Here is a 17,689-nt window from a genome sequence, read left to right on the forward strand (position 1 = left end):
TCTGATCACTCTATTCAACTCTGAACAATTGAGATTCAAAGTGGACAATCAAGATTGTAATCGAATGGTGGCAATGTGTCTATATTCATGCCATGCAAGTTCAGCCACGTATTCATATGTGCGTACCAACAATGTCTATCTCCCTTTGCTGCAAGCTGTCTTGAAGAACTCCAGAGCTAGCCTAGGTTATTGGTCTTTAGGGAGCTGCCATATCCCTTGGAGGAAGGTGATTGCCTGGAATAGTGCCTTAACTAACATGGGTGGTGCGCCCAATTCTGCTTGGATGATCTCTTTTGGTACTGAGGCTTTCACCCTTATCATATGTGGTATCATCATGACCAGCGGTCTCTCGATATGTTCCCAGCCATCATAATGTTGTGCTTCAAGTCTATTACAGTCAATGAGAGGTGCCTGTCTAGTGTGATAAAGGCTTGGGCCCCAAATGGTTGCTCCATAGAGTAATGTGGGCATAACTAAAGTGTCAAAGAGACACAATTTGGTACGGGGCTCCTAGTACTATATTTGTGCACATTGTTGCTCTAGAGAGAGAGAGAGAGAGAGAGAGCCTGGTGTTGAAAGCGATGGCGATTCTGCTCTGGACGTGACGTTCCTTTATTGGCGGATTTTCCTGCGTGTCCAGGACAGGAGGTTCGGCTGCCCTGGTCGCCAGCTTGCCTGATGATTCTGACCTACACACTAGCTGCTGCACCCTACCCTGCCTCCCATCTGCCCATCTTTTGCAGACCTGTGTGCGTGTGAGTGTCCCATTCTGCGGCACCAGTAGTAGTCATAAATTAGGTGCATCTGAGTCTTCCTCCTTTCACTTCTACAGAGGGTTATGCCTCCCTTCCTGCTTCACACGACCTGCTATTGGACGTGTTGCACATTGTCCTCCTGCCTTCCTGAGGCATCTGACCGACAATCATAGAGAGTGAGAAGGCGAAGATCGAGCAGGCCTGTGGTTTGCCTAATCTGAAACATGCAACAGTTTACCGGCAGAACAGACTGTTCACAGAGAGTTTTCATGCAGGGAGTTACCTCACATCTGGTTGGATTACCTAGTCAGGGTTTAGTAAGACGTTTGTGATCAGCAACTGCTGCTACTATGGAGAATCTGTAGGAATCAAATGGTATCGACATGGCCTTCCTTGATCAGCATATAGGTCAAGGGAATGACCAAGATCTGGAGGGTTCGGATGGTGATTCATCGGCTAGAGACCCCAGGCTGTTGATCCCCCCACCCCCCTCAAAAAGAAAAAAAAAAGGCCTCAGCTAGAGTACAATATTTCTTGCTCACAGCCTGAAGGGCCTCTCCAGTTCATACTGGCCACTACCAATCATCTTATGTCAGATTATGTCCATGCTAACGAGGGGAAAGCTAACTCCTTACTAGATGGAGATCATGTAGTTGCAGTAATGGGAACGGCGGACCTGGTTTTACAGCGGATTGCTGCTTTCCATGAGAGGGCAGCCATTTTTTACTTTACTGGAATGACTCACTTGATCACCAAAATTTGTGCCTGGCTGTAGTCCATACTAGTCAGTGTTGAACAGTGCCATAATGATGTTTCTAGGCATATGCTGGCTCCTCTGGTTGAAGAGATTTACGATGGACTGAGGGGGTTCTTTGAGGTTCTCTTTTGTTCCTTGGATGTACGGGCTCATGTTATGCAACACATTCCTTTGTTTATGGATGGGTAGCTTGTTCATATGGTCCCTTGGCTGCCTATGGCCGAGTTTCAAGAGGTGCTGAGGCAGGCATGCTTGATCTGGGTGGAGGTGGTTGATTTTCATTCACATCTTCGGAGACTCCTCCCTTTGGTTTTGAGAACCCTTGGTGAGGTTTTGGTGGAACTTCAAGTGGCTTCCCACAATAGGAATAGAGCATGTATGCTTTGGGATACAAGGTAACCTCGCCCGACCTCCCAAATCCGCCTTGAGGTTGCAGGGTTGCAAACCTTGATGTATGAGTTGAAATGGGGTACTTTTGCTGGACACTGCTTCAAATGTGGCCAATTGGGCCATTTCATTTCTCAATGTGACAAAAAGCTTGAGGTACTGCGGCGCTCTATGGATCCTGACATGGTTATGCAAGACCATCATTCCAACAGATGTTTCAGCAGCCGAAAGCGGATCTTGAGAAGCTTTCCCAACATGGTCGTGATGACCGGAAAAAGGATGTTCCCCAAGTTGGTGTGGAGCGTGCGTCGCTAGCGGTCGGGCGGAATTTGTCTCGTTAGGAGGATTCTTGGGTCATTGTGGTTAGACTAAGACCAGACAAGATTCTCGTTGACTTCTGTCCATCCACCGTTGCATCCTATCACTCAAACCTTTCAACGCAGAGGCATGGAGTTTTATATGAAACCTCAATCTTCTCGTACACCGGCAGTGGATGATAAAAGGTCTTTTGATCCTGATTTGCGCTTTGATGCACATGGGAGGCTTGTGTCTCCTTGAGATGTTTTTCGTTCCCAGCAATAGCAGTTTCCTTCCCGTGACTCGATTGCTGGTTTATAGAGGATAGATCTTATAGAGGTAATTCAAACTGAAATGGAGAGATTCCAGGCAACTCAAGCCATTGATGTAAAAGGGAAAGAGAAAGAGGTGGTTTAGTAGTTTGTCTCGTTTGTGATTTATCATGCGAATTGCCTTGTGGAATGTGAAAGGTATTTCTTCGGGTAGTAAGCAATATCGGTTAGTGGAAAGTTGTGTTAGCCGGAAATTGGGATGTCTTTTGTGCTGTGGAGCATAAACAACATGCTTTGACTAGCTCTTCTTATGTTTACAAGGATTATGCTATCTTTTTGAGTGGTCGAGCTCCACATAAATTGGGAGTTATGTTGGTTGTAAAATCGTCCCTGCAACCATCATTGGTTTCTCAAGATGCTGGCGGCCGATTTTTTATTTTGGAAATACTTTATGAGGGAGAGGTTTTGTGGCTGGTGGGCGTATATGCATCTTCTTCTGCAAGGGAACGTCATCAACTTTGGTATGAGTTGCACTACCTTGCCATGGCTTGTTAAGACTTTGTCATGGGTGATTTTAATGCACGTGTTTCTAGGGATCAGGGGACTTCTCTGCACTCGGTCATGGATGCCCCTAAGAGACAGGCTTGGGATGCCCTTGCAGATGGGTCTTTGAAACAGGACTTGTGGTCCTGGATGTATCTATCACAATCAAGATATGCTTATCGTTCTTTTCAGCATCCTGATACCTAGGCCAGATTGGATAGGATCTACATTTGCTAGTGTGACTCTTTTCTTCCTGCAATCATTGACATGTGGATGCAAAGACAGCATGTCTTGTCGGATCATTACCCTTTAGTCTTGGAAATGAGTCACAGACCTATTAATGCTTTTAAGGCTCTACTTGCATGGTTGCCTCTTCGTTTTAACCAATCTTTTTTGCAACAAAATCAATTTTCGGATGTTGTTCAACAATTGATCACTTCTTTTAGCTTGAGGGTCCTATCTGGGGGGATGGATGCATGGAGGGTTTCTAGGGACAATGCCCGAGCATTTTCCAGACAATATGGTATTTGACCTGCTTCCTCTTTACGAGCTGAATTCTAGCATGCTCAATCTTTATTGGCTCATTCATTGTCACTATGTCAGGCAGGAGATTACAATGATGACTTGCTCGCATGCATTGAATGGTTGAAAGGTAGGGTTCAATCTCTTCAAGAAGAGGACTCGTCTGGACCAAAAATAAGCCCAGGAAAATATAGTGTGTTTAATGGATGGACAAGGTGTTATGGTGACAGATCTTGCTTCCATCATTCAAATGAGTGTTGAATTTTATAGATCCTTATTGGGTCCGCAAGAGATTCTTTCAAATGCTGTTCATTCTGCTCATAGATATATTTGCGGGTTGGTTTGTAATTAGGTCAAACTTGATTGGGTGGATTTAATGGAGGCTGATATTTCAAAAGATGAAGTGGAAGAAGTACTATCCCACTTGCCTTGAAGGAAAAGTTATGGCTGGGATGGGCTGCCTAATGAGCTGTTTTCAGCCCATGTGGAACAGCTTAAGGGCCCATTAACTCGCATGTGCGAGCAAGTGTGGAATTCCAAAACGATGCCTTTAGATTGGAAGATTGCTATCATTAGGTTGTTGCCCAAGGTTCCCTCTCCAACATCTTTGAAACAATGGAGACCTATTTCTGTTATGGGTTCTTAATATAAAATCTTTTCCAAAATCATTTGTTGGGTATTTGACTCACGCCTTACTTACGCCTATGCTCATATGGGAGTGTCGGTGATCAGTAGGACACTGGGGCACTTTTTACTCTCGATAGGAGAGGTTTTTTCCCCCAGACTTATGGTCTTATTGTCGTATGTACTTATGTGCTTATGTTACACACATTTGGGCACTTAGTGTGTGTCGGGTGTGAACACTCCCCTACAACCCTAAGGTTTAAGGGTTGTACTTTGTACTTTCAGATTACACTCATTCAGCCTATTCTCTTGGGTGTCGTGCTTCAACTCTGTCTCTCACTCTCACACTGTCTACTGAATCTCTGCTGTACCTTGATCCTCTGCTCTCATATTTGGTATCAGAGCTCAGCTCTGAACTCAGCTTCAGTCTTCAGTCTGCAGTCTGCAGCACACGCCAGTTCAGCTCCAGGCCGTCAGCTCCAGCCGCCAGTACCAGACGACTCTGCCCTGCGCGCAGCTCCAACAGTCAGCGCGCAGCACTGCCCTGCCAGACGCCACCTGTACCTGCACGCGCCCTGCCCAGGCGCTGTTCCTCTGAGCGCAGCCTTCGCACGAGTGTCCGCCTGCAGTCAAACTCTGTCAGTCTCGTCAGTCCGCCTGACATCAGTCTCGTCACGTCACGACTGACGTGCTGTTCGACAGCGCAGTCTTCGTCAGACGACGCCCGCCAGACGACCTACCATGCGTAGCCCGCCTGCCCGCCTGCCCGCCGTTTTAAAACGTCAGCGTCAGCAACGTCGTCTGTTAGACTCGTCAGTCAAGTCTGACATCAGCCCGGCCGTCCTGCCCTCCGTTTTTGACCACGTGCAGCCTGCTCGTCTGATGACCACGTTAGGTAAAATTTTCAACAATTTTTTTTTAAATTTCAGCCCAGAACACAGTTCTGGAAGCGGAGGTTCACACGCGGCAAGCACAGAACAAGTGGGGGGATAAATTTCATGCAAATTTCTGGACTGGATCGTCAGAAATTTTGGGGCTTTTGTGTATTTGGAGGACAGTTGCATTTGAACTGCTAATACAATCACAGAAAGACTGTTTTTGACAGAAATTTTGGCAAAAAATTTTGGGGATTTTGACATAACAGTGTTGCAGTGCACTGTTTGCACCTTGGGAAGCGTGCATTAAAAGACAGTTTTCTGACAGAGTACGCCCTTGCACATTAATTGCAGAAACGTATTTGCTGCAATTTCTGGAAATTTGCAGATTTCCAGTTAATACTGCTTTGACATTGCTCATTTTGTCTTTGGAAATTTGTCATCATGGCATATTAGGGAGGTGATGTTTTTACGTATGTATCCAAGGAGGACAGACTGGACGGAAACAACTATTCCCTTTGGTCATTCATGATGAAAAATGTATTAGTGGCCAAGAATTTATGGGATTATGTCAGTGGTGAGGAAACTTGACCGGGAGTTGTAGCTCCCGCTACTCCTTCTCCCCATGGCGCACGTGGACAACGGGGATCTCAGCCCACTCCACCTCAGCTACTTCCTCCAAGAACTGCAGCTCAAAAAGCTTGGGATACTCGTGATGCACAGGCCTTGTCGCTGATTGCTCTGGCAGTTCAGCGGTCCATCATACCTCATATCCGTTCGGCATCTTCTTCACGAGATGCATGGTTGAGTTTGGAGCATATGTTTGGAGGAAAGAATGAGACTCGGATCTCTTTCTTGAAGAAAGAGTTGAAAACTCTGAAGATGCATGAAGGTGATTCTATGCAGGATCACTTAAACAAGATTTAGGACTTGAGGGAGCAGCTCATGAATGTAGATGAGTATTTTTCAGATGCACAGTTGATATCCACCACCTTGAATTCCTTACCTCCTTCGTACTTGTCTTTTTATACTGCATTGAACCTCACCATGAGGATTGCTGAGCACCCACTCACTTTTATTCAGCTGGTTAGCTTGCTTCTAGAGGAGGAGCAAACACGGAAAAATAGTGGTGTGGATGCTATAGTCTCTGAGCAGGCTTTTGTGGCAAGACAGAAAGGCAAGAACAGCAAGGTTAAAAACGCTCCATAGAGTTCTGGCACTTCTGGCACATCGTAGAATCAGTCACAAGGGGGGACGCAAGCAAAGAAAGGAAAATGTCATTATTGTAAGAAGCCCGGTCACTATATCATTGAGTGCAGAAAGCGCATTGCCAAAGAGAAGAAGGAGGAGTCAGGAATGTCTGTTTCTACTACTCCTTCCACTGCTAGTGAGTCCGCGTCCTTTGTTGTGGACAGGGACTATTGTTTTTACACTTGCAGTTATGACATCTCTTGGGCCGATAGAGCACTTAGCTCTACAGAGGATGCTGACACTTGGTTCTTTGACAGTCGTGCTTCTAGACATGTCACATCTCGCAGAGATTTGTTTGCTTCAGTTAGTGCACCTCCCGTTGGGAAATCGGTACAGTGTGCCAATAATGCATCATACTCTGTTCGTGGTATTGGGGAGATTCAGCTCACAGCCATTGATGGCTCTATTCTCCGCCTGCAGGATGCTTTGTTTGTGCCTGGAATAAAGAATAATTTGCTTTCTATTTCTTCTTTGGCATGTTGTGGTATGCAGGTCACTTTTGATGATGACCGTTGCATGGTTCGAGAAAAAGAATGCATGACATTGGTCTTGACAGGATCTTTGTGTCATGGTTTATATGAGTTGGATGCTCTTTCAGTAGATCAATCAGCATACTTGACATCCACTCTTACTCCTGCTATGATACAGGTGGAGTTATGGCATGCTCGTGTAGGGGATGTAAACTTTGGCAGCTTGATGCTTTTACAACGTACTCAGATGCTGGATGGCTTATCTCTCTTGGAGAGACCTCCTGAGCACTTATGCGAGGGATGCATTTTGGGGAAAATGCATCGGTTCTCATTTCCTCGTGATGTTGCTTTCAGGGCAACAACCAGATTGCAGTTGGTGCATTCAGATGTTTGTGGGCCTGTGCAGACCATGTCATTGGGTGGTTGTTATTATTTTGTGACATTCATTGATGACTTCACACGTTTTTGCTGGGTCTATTGTTTGAAAAAGAAGTCAGAAGTGTATGATGCATTTTTGGCTTTCAGTGCACTTGTTGAAAACCAATCTGGATGCCACATTAAGACTCTCCGTTCGGACCGAGGGGGGGAATACATGTCCTCTATGCTGAATTCTTTTTTGCAACAGAAGGGCATAGTACATCAGTATACTACAGCTTATACTCCATAGCAGAATGGGGTAGCAGAGAGGAAAAATCGGTCACTCATGGAGATGGCTAGATATATGCTGAAGGCAAAGAGCTTGCCTCATAGTTTTTGGATGGTGGAAGCAGTCATGTGTGCTTGCCATATTTTGAACAGATGCCCTACCAAAGCCTTGAAGACCATCACACCATTTGAGGCTTGGAACAGCCGTAAACCTTCTGTTGGTCACTTTCGTACCTTTGGGTGTCTTGCCTATGCCCATATTCCACAGGTACTTAGAAGAAAATTGGACAACAAGGCTGTTAAGTGCATTTTTATGGGATATAGCAATGAGAGCAAAGGCTACAGACTCTATGATCCCGTTACGAAGAAGGTTTTTGTGAGCAGGGATGTTGTTTTTGATGAAAAATCAGAATTATCCTTGGCTGGTTTGGACACATATCAGGCTGCCCGTGATGTTTTTGAAGGGCTGCTGCCCATTACTTTTGGTGATTCAGCTGGAGGTTCACAAAATGAACCTAATGTTCAGCCAGCTGCTCCTATGGAAAGTGCAGAAATTCAGCCATTGGCTGATCAGAATACTCAGCATCATGCTGAAACAGAAATTCAGCAAGAGCTTGCACACAGCCAGGATGCTAGACAGCTACCTAGATGGTATTTACAGACTATGCAAGATAGTCCTTTGGATGCACCCATGGCTGGTCATACTAGAAGGCAAACTCGCTTGCATGATTCAGCACATACTATGGAGTTTATTATGGCAGCAAGTACTTTTGATAATGAGGAGCCTGAATGTTATGAGGATGCACAACACAATGTGCATTGGATGGCAGCCATGCAAGCTGAATTAGATTCTATTACTAAGAATCAAACTTGGGATTTGGTGTCCGTGCCATTTGGGAAGAAAGCCATTGGAACGCAATGGGTCTACAAATTGAAAAGAAAAGCAGATGGATCCATTGATAAATACAAGGCACGGCTGGTAGCTAAAGGCTACGCACAGAAAAAGGGCATTGATTATGAGGAGACATTTGCTCCTACTTCCCGTATGACGACCATTAGGTCTATGATTGCTTTGGCTGCACATTATGGTTGGACAGTACATCAGCTCGATATCAAGACTGCATTTTTACATGGGGAACTTCAGGAGGAAGTTTATGTACAACAGCCCATTGGTTTTGCAGTTGAAGGCTCAGAACATTTGGTATGCAAGCTTAAAAAGGCACTATATGGTTTGAAACAAGCTCCTAGAGCTTGGTATGAAAAAATAGATGCTTTCTTGCTTGGTCAGGGGTTTCTAAACAGCTCATCTGAGTCTACCCTTTCCGTATGTAAAGAAGGGGGATCTATGCTGATTTTATGTCTTTATGTTGATGACCTTTTGCTCACTGGAACACATGCTGATCAGATTTCAGCATTCAAACAAAATTTGCAGCAAACTTTTGACATGTCTGACTTGGGAGTTTTGCATTACTACTTGGGCATCCAGTTCATACATAATGCTCGAGGTATTGGGTTATCACAGTCAAGGTATATTGGGCAGCTTCTTGAGAAATTTGGCTTACAGGATTGCAAGCCAGTTAGTACTCCCATGGAACCTGGACTGAAACTGTCATTACATGATGACAGTGATTTGTTTGATATACATACATATGCTCCTGTAGTTGGATGTCTTATCTATCTATGCAATACTAGGCCGGACATACAGTTTGCAGTTTCAGCTTTGAGCAGGTATATGCATCAGCCACGTATGTCACATTGGCAAGCTGTCAAGCGTGTTTTTCGCTACTTGCAGGGTACTCGTTCTCTTGGGTTGCTTTATGCCAAGGGGGGACCACTGCATTTACATGCTTACAGTGATTCTGATTGGGCTGGTGATTATGATACACGTCACTCTACTAGTGGCAATTGTTTCTTTCTTGGCACTTCTTGCATTTCTTGGCTTAGCAAGAAACAATCCACTGTTGCCACATCGTCATGTGAAGCTGAATACAAGGCAGCTTTCACTACCACAGTTGAATGCGTATGGCTTAGACACTTGCTAGCTGATTTGGATGTATCTGTTACTGAGCCTACTCCATTGTTCACTGACAATCAGAGTGCCATTGCAGTGGCACGGAACCCAGTGTTTCATGCTCGCACGAAACACATTGAGATTCACTATCACTTTGTCAGAGAGAGGCTACATGCAGGTGATATCAGCCTTGTCTATTGTCCTACCACCAGTAATGTGGCACACATCTTCACCAAAGCTTTTCCTCGTGACAAATTTGAAGCATTTCGCGATGCTTTAAATTTGATATCCTTTGGTGGCGGATGATCCTTGTACTCTTGATCACTCTTCACTCTAGGGGGGTTTGTTGGGTATTTGACTCACGCCTTACTTACGCCTATGCTCATATGGGAGTGTCGGTGATCAGTAGGACACTGGGGCACTTTTTACTCTCGGTAGGAGAGGTTTTTTCCCCCAGACTTATGGTCTTATTGTCGTATGTACTTATGTGCTTATGTTACACACATTTGGGCACTTAGTGTGTGTCGGGTGTGAACACCCCCCTACAACCCTAAGGTTTAAGGGTTGTACTTTGTACTTTCAGATTACACTCATTGAGCCTATTCTCTTGGGTGTCGTGCTTCAACTCTGTCTCTCACTCTTACACTGTCTACTGAATCTCTGTTGTACCTTGATCCTTTGCTCTCATATTATTGCCAATAGATTGCAGAAGGTATTTTTGCATCTGATTCATCCATGTCAATACGGCTTCATTAAAGGCCGGAATATAATGCACAACATCTTGAATGTTCAATTGGGAATTGACTATGCCAAAGCTTTAGGCCAGCAGGTCGTTATGCTTCAGCTTGATATTGATAAGGCATTTGATCATCTTACCTGGTCTTTTTTGCGACAACTAATGTCTACAATGGGATTCGGTCCTCACATGATTTCTTTGGTAGATACCATTAGTTTGGGTGCTGTGGCTTGTATTGCACTTAATGGAGGGATCACGGAGAAAATTGCCTTATCCCGGTCTCTTCGGTAAGGCTGTCGTCTTAGCCCTTTGCTGTTTGCTTTAGTCACTCACCCAATGCTCTCATTGTTGGATAACTTGGCTGATCAAGGCGAGATAGTTGGCTTGTCTCTTCCGTGTGGTATCCAACTTGTGGGCCAATCTCTGGTAGACGATTCTTTTATATTTCTCAAGGCAGATTGCACTAATGTTAAGGAAGCAATGGTGGCGTGGAATCTTTTGGCTTTGGCATGAGGTCTCCATACTAATACTCAAAAATCTACTCTTCTCTCTTGTATGGAGAACGATGTACAGGCATTGGACTGGCATGGTATTGTGATCTCAAGGGGAAATATAACTAGACACTTGGGATATCCTATTGGTGTGGAGGTAGCCCCTTGTGCCTTGCTAGATTGGATGGGCTCACAGATTCATGATAGGTTTATGTATTGGAAATCTGAAGGCTGGCCTCTACATGTCCGACTTGAAGTTGCTCAGTGTATTATGATCAGTATGATTTCGTTTTTTCTGCCACTGCTTCCTTGGACTAAGAAGTCCCTTTTGGAATTGGTTCAGCCTATCAGATTCATGTTGTGGAAAAAGAAAGGCAATCATTTCGGATAAGTGTGGATTTTGTGGCAGTATGTTACTACTCCGAAAAGGATGGGGGATGCAGCTTTGCTCAATGTCAACTTGCATATGGCTGCTTTGAGGCTAACCCTTTTGCAAGCCCTATGTGTACAGAGTCATCCTTGGTCAGATATTGCTAAAATTTTCATAAAAAAGATTGGCATATCTCATGGTAGCACTGTTATTCATGCCTCCTGGTGGCATGTGCTCAATTCCTCGAGGCCTATTAAGGTCTCTCAGTCTTTTCTCCTTTCTCATTTGATTGCATCCTAGGAGGAGATGTTACGTTTTGCAGTTTGGCGCCCTCCTGATAGTTGTTAGGAGGAGAATTCATTGCAAGCAGTAGTAGTGGCCTCCTCCAGGTTGTTGGACTGGTCGGATAAAAATTTGTAGAGAGAGAAGTTTAATCAGATGGCTCGTTTGGGGTGGCAGACTGTCTTTGATGGTGTTATTCCTGGGCAACCCCGTTTTTATTCTTTCAAGCGTATTCGTCAGTACTTCCGGATGCCTGGCGGATAGTGATATTTGGTCGTCCATACAAGACAAACTTTAGAGGTTCGCTCCCTTTCCTGCATTACAGCCATTGCAGCCATGGCGTGACTGGATGTTTGTGCTTCCTGATGATTTCGAGAAGAGGTCAGCTAATCAGATATATCATCAGATGGTGCAGGCCAAGAAATGGGTCATTGGGAAGGTTAATAAACTATGGCATATTCGGGATAGTAAAAAGAAATGGCAGGAAAGATTTATACAACTTTGGAAATCTAAGGTTCCATATTAGGGTAAAGTGTTCATGTGGAGGCTGCTCATTGGGGGTCTTCCAATAGGGAATGTGCTGCATGCGCGAAAGATTTCTACTGGTCGTTGTGTTTTTTGCACTACATGTGATGAGACATTGCTTCATCTCTTTGTCTCCTGCCCTATTGCTTGACAAACTTGGGAGTTTTATTTCCCGTGTGTAGTCTTCGACGACTTAGCAACGGTTGCTTCCTCGTTCGTGGATTATGGGAAACATGCCCTCTATGTCTTCTTTGCCTTCAGATTATTCCTTCCTTTTTCATTTCCTTAGGTGGATAGCCCTATGGCATATTTGGCGCACTCATAATGCCTTTATTTTTGATTTGGTATCGGGCATCCATGGTCATGTGGCTTCGTGGTTTAGTGCTATGGTAGATCTCTTCTATGATATCAACTAACCTGGTTCTTCTTGACATTGCTGCGCCCTAGCTGTGGCTATTGTTCACTCTACTCTTGCTGTCCTTTCGGTGTGATCTCTTAGTGGTACTCATGTAGAATGGTTGTTCTGATAGCCTGATGGCTTCATTACAGTAGTTTCCTTTTTGTTTGGTTGGCCTGAAGGCCTGATGTAAATATTTCCATACATTAATATACTCTTATTCACAAAAAAAAAAGAGAGAGGGTGTGCAGAGCCACATAGCTTGCTTGAAAGGGCTTCTTCATTGGTAGATAGACTTGATTGAGTTAACATGTATTTTCCCTAGGCAAGATTGGTTGCTTTGGATAGTGGAGTTTCTTCTGCACCACTTAGTCACTCTGCTTCCTTTTTACCTTCACAGTGATGTCTCTGATTTTATGCATGATGGCCTAGAGCCATCCTATATCTTGTTATCTTGTACTTTCTTTTATAATTAATATAATTACTTGTATAGCACCCAGCCTTGGATGTATCTCATGGGAAGCTTTCTGCTGGCAGGCAGTCAACCAAGGCCGTCACCTTCTGTATGAGGCCAGGATGCAGGACACGATATTCATGATTGAGGCAGGGTCGTGCGCAATGGTTGGTTTGGAGGCTCTACCCATCCGCCAGGTACTGGAGCCCACAACAAACCGCTCTGAGGTATGGGAGATCATAGGGAGTCTTACTAGATGGCATATCTGGAAGGCGCAGTGTCAAGAGACTTTTGGCGACCTTAGCAGAGCTTTGGACCTCTATCATCCACTCCCTCTGCGACCGATGGGACCAGGTGCAGGGTGAGTCTAGAGCTCGTTAGGAGCTCCGTTTTCATTTCATGCACACTTGGGGTGGCCAGGACCTGTTTTTCGGGATGTAGGCAGGCAGCCCCAGATGGCGATACACCCCCCCTCCATGGCTTCTCACCCCCATTGCCCCTAGACCACCCTGAGAGGCTTGTACATTTGATATCTGTGACTCTGCATCAGCTCTAGCTAGTCTGTTGAGCATGAGCACTTCCTTGTATTCAGGTTTTTTCTGAAGTAATATAATTAGCCACACTTTATTTGCAAAAAAAAAAAAAACAATTACCTTTTACGAGAGAGAGAGAGAGAGAGAGAGACGCAAAGGATATGAAAAAGAGAGACGCAAAGGACTGGAGTCCACAATCGCGTCTTCCCTGTGTGCCGACTGACCTTTCCTTTCCCTGCACAACTGTTTTTGCCCTCTTGAATGCCACAGGCCACATGCCATCTGTCTGCATGCCGCACCTGCACCCCTTACCTGTGCCTGGAGTCCCCTGTTTTCTACAGACCGTAAGAGCTCAGGACAGAGCATGCACATCAGAGACAAGGCACAGCCTGCAGGAACTGCCCTGACGTTCCTGTGCCTGCACCCCTTCTTGCAGCAGGTGTCCTGTTTTCCTTGTGTCTTTCCTGTCTGGTTGCCCTGGCTGGGGTGCATGGTGCCCTCTGCCCTGGGCCCAGCGAACGATTTTGTCTGAGCAGATTTTCAGGATTGCACGCATGCTCTGTCTGCCAGCAGCACAACTGATTGAACGACAGCATGACCATTTGACCATCCCATCCTATCATGGTGGCTTCAGATATGGATGATTCGGATCAGACTGTTGCAGCCGTGGATCCGCACATGGATGTAAAAGAAGATGTGCAGGAAGAAGACATGGTGCCTTGCACTGAAGGGATGGTACCCCTTCCTCCGGAACCTCAGCCCTTCCTCCGGAAGCTCAGGCCTCTGTAGAACACAGCAAGATCCATGATGAACCTGTGGCTGTGCCAGGGGCCCTTGACCTGAGTGATTCTCCGCCTCCCTTGTATTCTCAAGTGGCTTTCGTTTCACAGGATTTACTAGAACGGAATTGGGAATAGTTGCTTGAGTTTGCAAATACCCTCTTGGAAGAATATGTTGAGCATAACCATCGAGCTATCCCTAGCTGTGTGAAGGAGGTTTTGGATACACAAGTACCCACTCAAGAGGTTCTTCATTCCTTTTCAGCTTTCCATGAGCAAGGCATGTTTCTTTTCTTCACGGGATGGATTTTGGTGGTCACCAAGATCCGTCAGTGGCTGACCTCCATTCTTCAGATTGACTGTGTGGAGGAGATCTTTGCTGGTGGATTTTATGAAGTTGTGCTTCTCTCTGCTTTGGCCCGGGATTTTCTCCTCCAAAAGCAGACCCTCTTCTTTGAGAAATAGTTGGTGCATATTGTCTCATGGCGTCCACTGCTAGAATTTCAATGTCTGCTGAAGCACTAATGTTCAGTATGGGTGGAAGTGGTGAATTGCCCCGGTCATCTATTGGGCACATCTCAAGGATGCAATGGCTGCCAAAGGCCATGTGTTGGTACTGCCCAGTCTAAAGGCAGCCAAGAGAAACAGACTGCATGCTGTGGGATATTGCTAGGAAGCGACCCAGTTGATTTGTTCTCAATTGCATGGGCATGTAGCCTCTTTGGTTCCGACTTAAGTGGGGTACTTTTGCTGGCCACTATTTTTCCTGTGGCCAACTGGGTCAGTTCATGGTTGAGTGTCCAGATCGCAAAAATACCATGGTGGATCAGCCCATAGATAGGGACCAACACATGTCCCCCCATTTTGTTGAGAAATAGATCATTTAGCCCGGTCAATCCAAAGGCAACCAAGCTGGTCCTTCTTTAGATTTGGAAACACAGGGATGGACGGAAGCCTGTCAGAATAAGGGCAAAGCAAGGAAGACTTTTGTGCCTACAGTACCTGTTTGCCCTCCTTCGCAGGAACCCCTCTGCACTTATTCGCATCATCAAGACAAATCCTCACGTGCACGTGTGGCTCAAGTTCCTACGCTTGTCAAATAAAGTGACTGGATTCTGAACATACAGCAGGCTGGTGGTGATTGCCATCTGGATCAGCTCAGGTGTGCTAGAACTGACACAGAAACTTCCCTTTCCTAGTGGGTTTACATATGTAACCTGAGAAGGGGTGTTGCTGCGAGCTGCTTGTAACATGTGTCAATGAGTGCATTAGTCGCCTGTTACCTACTAGTCTGCAAGGGAAAGATGACACCTCCAAGGCTTCCACTGTCTCTCTGATATCCAGCTCTACATCATGAGGAAACCTGATGTGCAGGAGAGTATCAGCTGTCGGAGCTGTTGGGACTGCACTAAGCCCCTTGAGGAAGCAGGACCAGTTATTGTCTTGTGAATTGAGTCTCTGTTCATTTTGCTGATGTGCTGGTTCTTGTACCCCATGAGGGTCCAAACCTTGCTGGTGTTGTGATGTAGCTTGAGGGGTGGGGAGAATCGAAGACGAAAGGGGTGGAGCCAGGGGAGAGGAGGAATGAGGAGGAAAGGGTAGCCACTGGTTGATACAGGGCATCCAATGCAAGGGGGTGGAAGCATTTGCTGCAGGAATGCTGGGGAAAGTGTTGCGTGAATTGGCACGTGGCATAAGAGGAGTTGGAATGGCGAGTGGGAGCTGAGGCAGGTGGCACAACAGCTGGCTGGAGGCAGAGTGGTGGTGGGGAGCTGGCAGGTGGTGCAAGAGGAGTTTGAAGTTACCTGGTGAGAAAGGGATGGTGGGAATGTGTGAGAAGAGGTGGCAGGTATGGCAGGGAATGGAGGAGGGGCAGCTGGCATCATCCATAAGCAGCAGGTAATGGCATTGCAGCAGCAGCACAGAGCAGCACCAGTTTATGCAGGTTTAGCCTCTCTTCTCTGTCAGCACTGGAAAAGGTTTATTTATTCAGTATCATCTTCTTTGTGTACTGCAATTACCAAACTTGAGACCACCCTCTGAGATTGGATGGTGGTTCCATGTGGACTGCGAGTTTGGAGTGAGCCAACCAAAGAAGTTAGAGAAGATTGCTTTCAGAATGTGGCATCAGGCTTTAACATAGGGTGGTGATTCCATGCGAACTGCTAGTTGTGAATGACTCAACCAGGGAAGTTAGATAAGATTGCTTTAAGAATGTGACATTAAAGACAAATTGTTATATTTCCTTACAGTGCGTGTCATTTTCAGTCTTCCGTTTGTTAAAACTTGCAGGATGACAAAAAGGGTCCTTCCAGAAAAGGACTTCAAGCAATTGCACAGGTACATTGTCAATTTGCAAAGTGAAAGGGGATGCTTTACATCAGCTAATGGAGCCTCAATACTCTGTGTAATGGTAGGAAGAAAAGCAGGATTTTGTGAGAAAGATTTATGAGCTACAAAAGCAGTTGTATATGGATACTGAAGAAGCTCAACGTCTTCAGGTTGGTACTTTCACCTCCTGGCACTGGTTATTTTACTTCTTAAAAATAGTAGGAGAGTAAGTACAGCTCTTTAACAAAACAGGAACATAATCTTTTTATTGATGTGCTGCACACATGTAGCATGACAGGGACACATTTTTACAAACTGCTTTGAATAGCTACCGTTTGTGCCTTACAATGGGTGATAAGTATGACCTTAGAGTGGTAAGTTTCTTTTCTGGAACTGAATGTTGTTTAATGGTTCATGCCAGTTCTGATCATTCCTAACTTATTCCCTTGTTGCTGGGGCATATGCAGGTGTTTCGATTGACATCCCTCTGGTTTCAACTGTCATCCAATGTGGAAGTTGTCAAATCAATGCTGGAGACTGTTAATCAGGTTGAAATGAGGAGGCAGTATCACCTAAAAGTTAAAGATACTTATGTTGTTTATTTGGGGATGAGCTATGCAGATTCAGTATGTTTTGTAACTGCTAGTAAAACTTCAAACTGCTGCGGACCACTAAGCTTTAGCATTTTACACATTGAACTGCCCTTTTTCGATGTAAGAATAAAGGTAAAATCGATCAGCTGAATGTAAATGGTTAAGGGCACCAAAGTCCTTGAAAGGGACATTAAACTTGCGAGTGGGGCAAGCACAGAGTGGAGTGTGTTGCATATCATGCGCTCTCAAGAGAAGAAACTCAATCCCAATGTGCATTCCGAAAAAGTGCACCTCTGAAATCTTTAATCCTCTTCAAAACCTCCTCTAATCTCTAGAAATAATGTCGAGCATGTGGTTGTGATGGTCTCTGATAGAGGTGATATTATTGACTGCGGAATTGCCCTCTTAATTTGACACACAAAGGGCCTATCTCCTGTGTATGAAGTTCAGTGATAGCAAACACCCACTTCAGAGACCCTTTCACAGATTCTTGGACAGATTATTCACAGCTTAAAGGTAGATGGAAGAGGCTCCAGTTGACTCACGGAGCATGCAGAGAAGATAGGAATCTTCAGTTTTGATTCTTTACTAGTCACCATGAAAGATTGTGCTATTACTAGTCTGTTATTTCTGGCTTCTGTTTTGTGATTTTTATGCTCTTGTTTCAGACCAGTTTGTTTTATAGTTTTTCTTTTCTTTTCTTTTCTTTTTTTTTTGGGGGGGGGGGGGGGGGGGAACCATCCGACTCCGATTGAGACAATGAGACTAATTGCAAAGTTCCCAGTTCCT

The 17,689-nt window shown here is 45.1% G+C and overlaps 1 protein-coding gene across 6 annotated transcripts in view; it reads left to right on the forward strand.

Moving 5' to 3' along the window:
• Positions 1-17,689, forward strand: part of ATM (Serine/Threonine-kinase ATM-like protein) — a 207,918-nt gene that overhangs the window by 123,213 nt on the left and 67,016 nt on the right. For 5 of the 6 annotated variants that reach the window (XR_015691873.1, XR_015691872.1, XR_015691874.1 and 2 more), the window contains exons 59-62: positions 16,269-16,316; positions 16,394-16,477; positions 16,598-16,681; positions 16,775-16,855. Coding sequence is in view for 3 of the 6 variants with exons in the window: in XM_087684862.1 (XP_087540988.1) it covers positions 16,269-16,316; positions 16,394-16,477; positions 16,598-16,681; positions 16,775-16,855 (297 nt within the window). In the remaining 3 variants the exon portion in view is untranslated. Of the gene's footprint in view, positions 1-12,747; positions 13,196-16,268; positions 16,317-16,393; positions 16,478-16,597; positions 16,682-16,774; positions 16,856-17,689 lie in introns of those variants that run through there. The other variant, XM_087684863.1, reaches the window with a different exon arrangement.

Source organism: Lygodium microphyllum, chromosome 9 (assembly GCF_053477565.2).
Source record: "Lygodium microphyllum isolate KBCC chromosome 9, Lygodium_microphyllum_v1.1.10, whole genome shotgun sequence".
Lineage (NCBI taxonomy): Eukaryota > Viridiplantae > Streptophyta > Polypodiopsida > Schizaeales > Lygodiaceae > Lygodium > Lygodium microphyllum.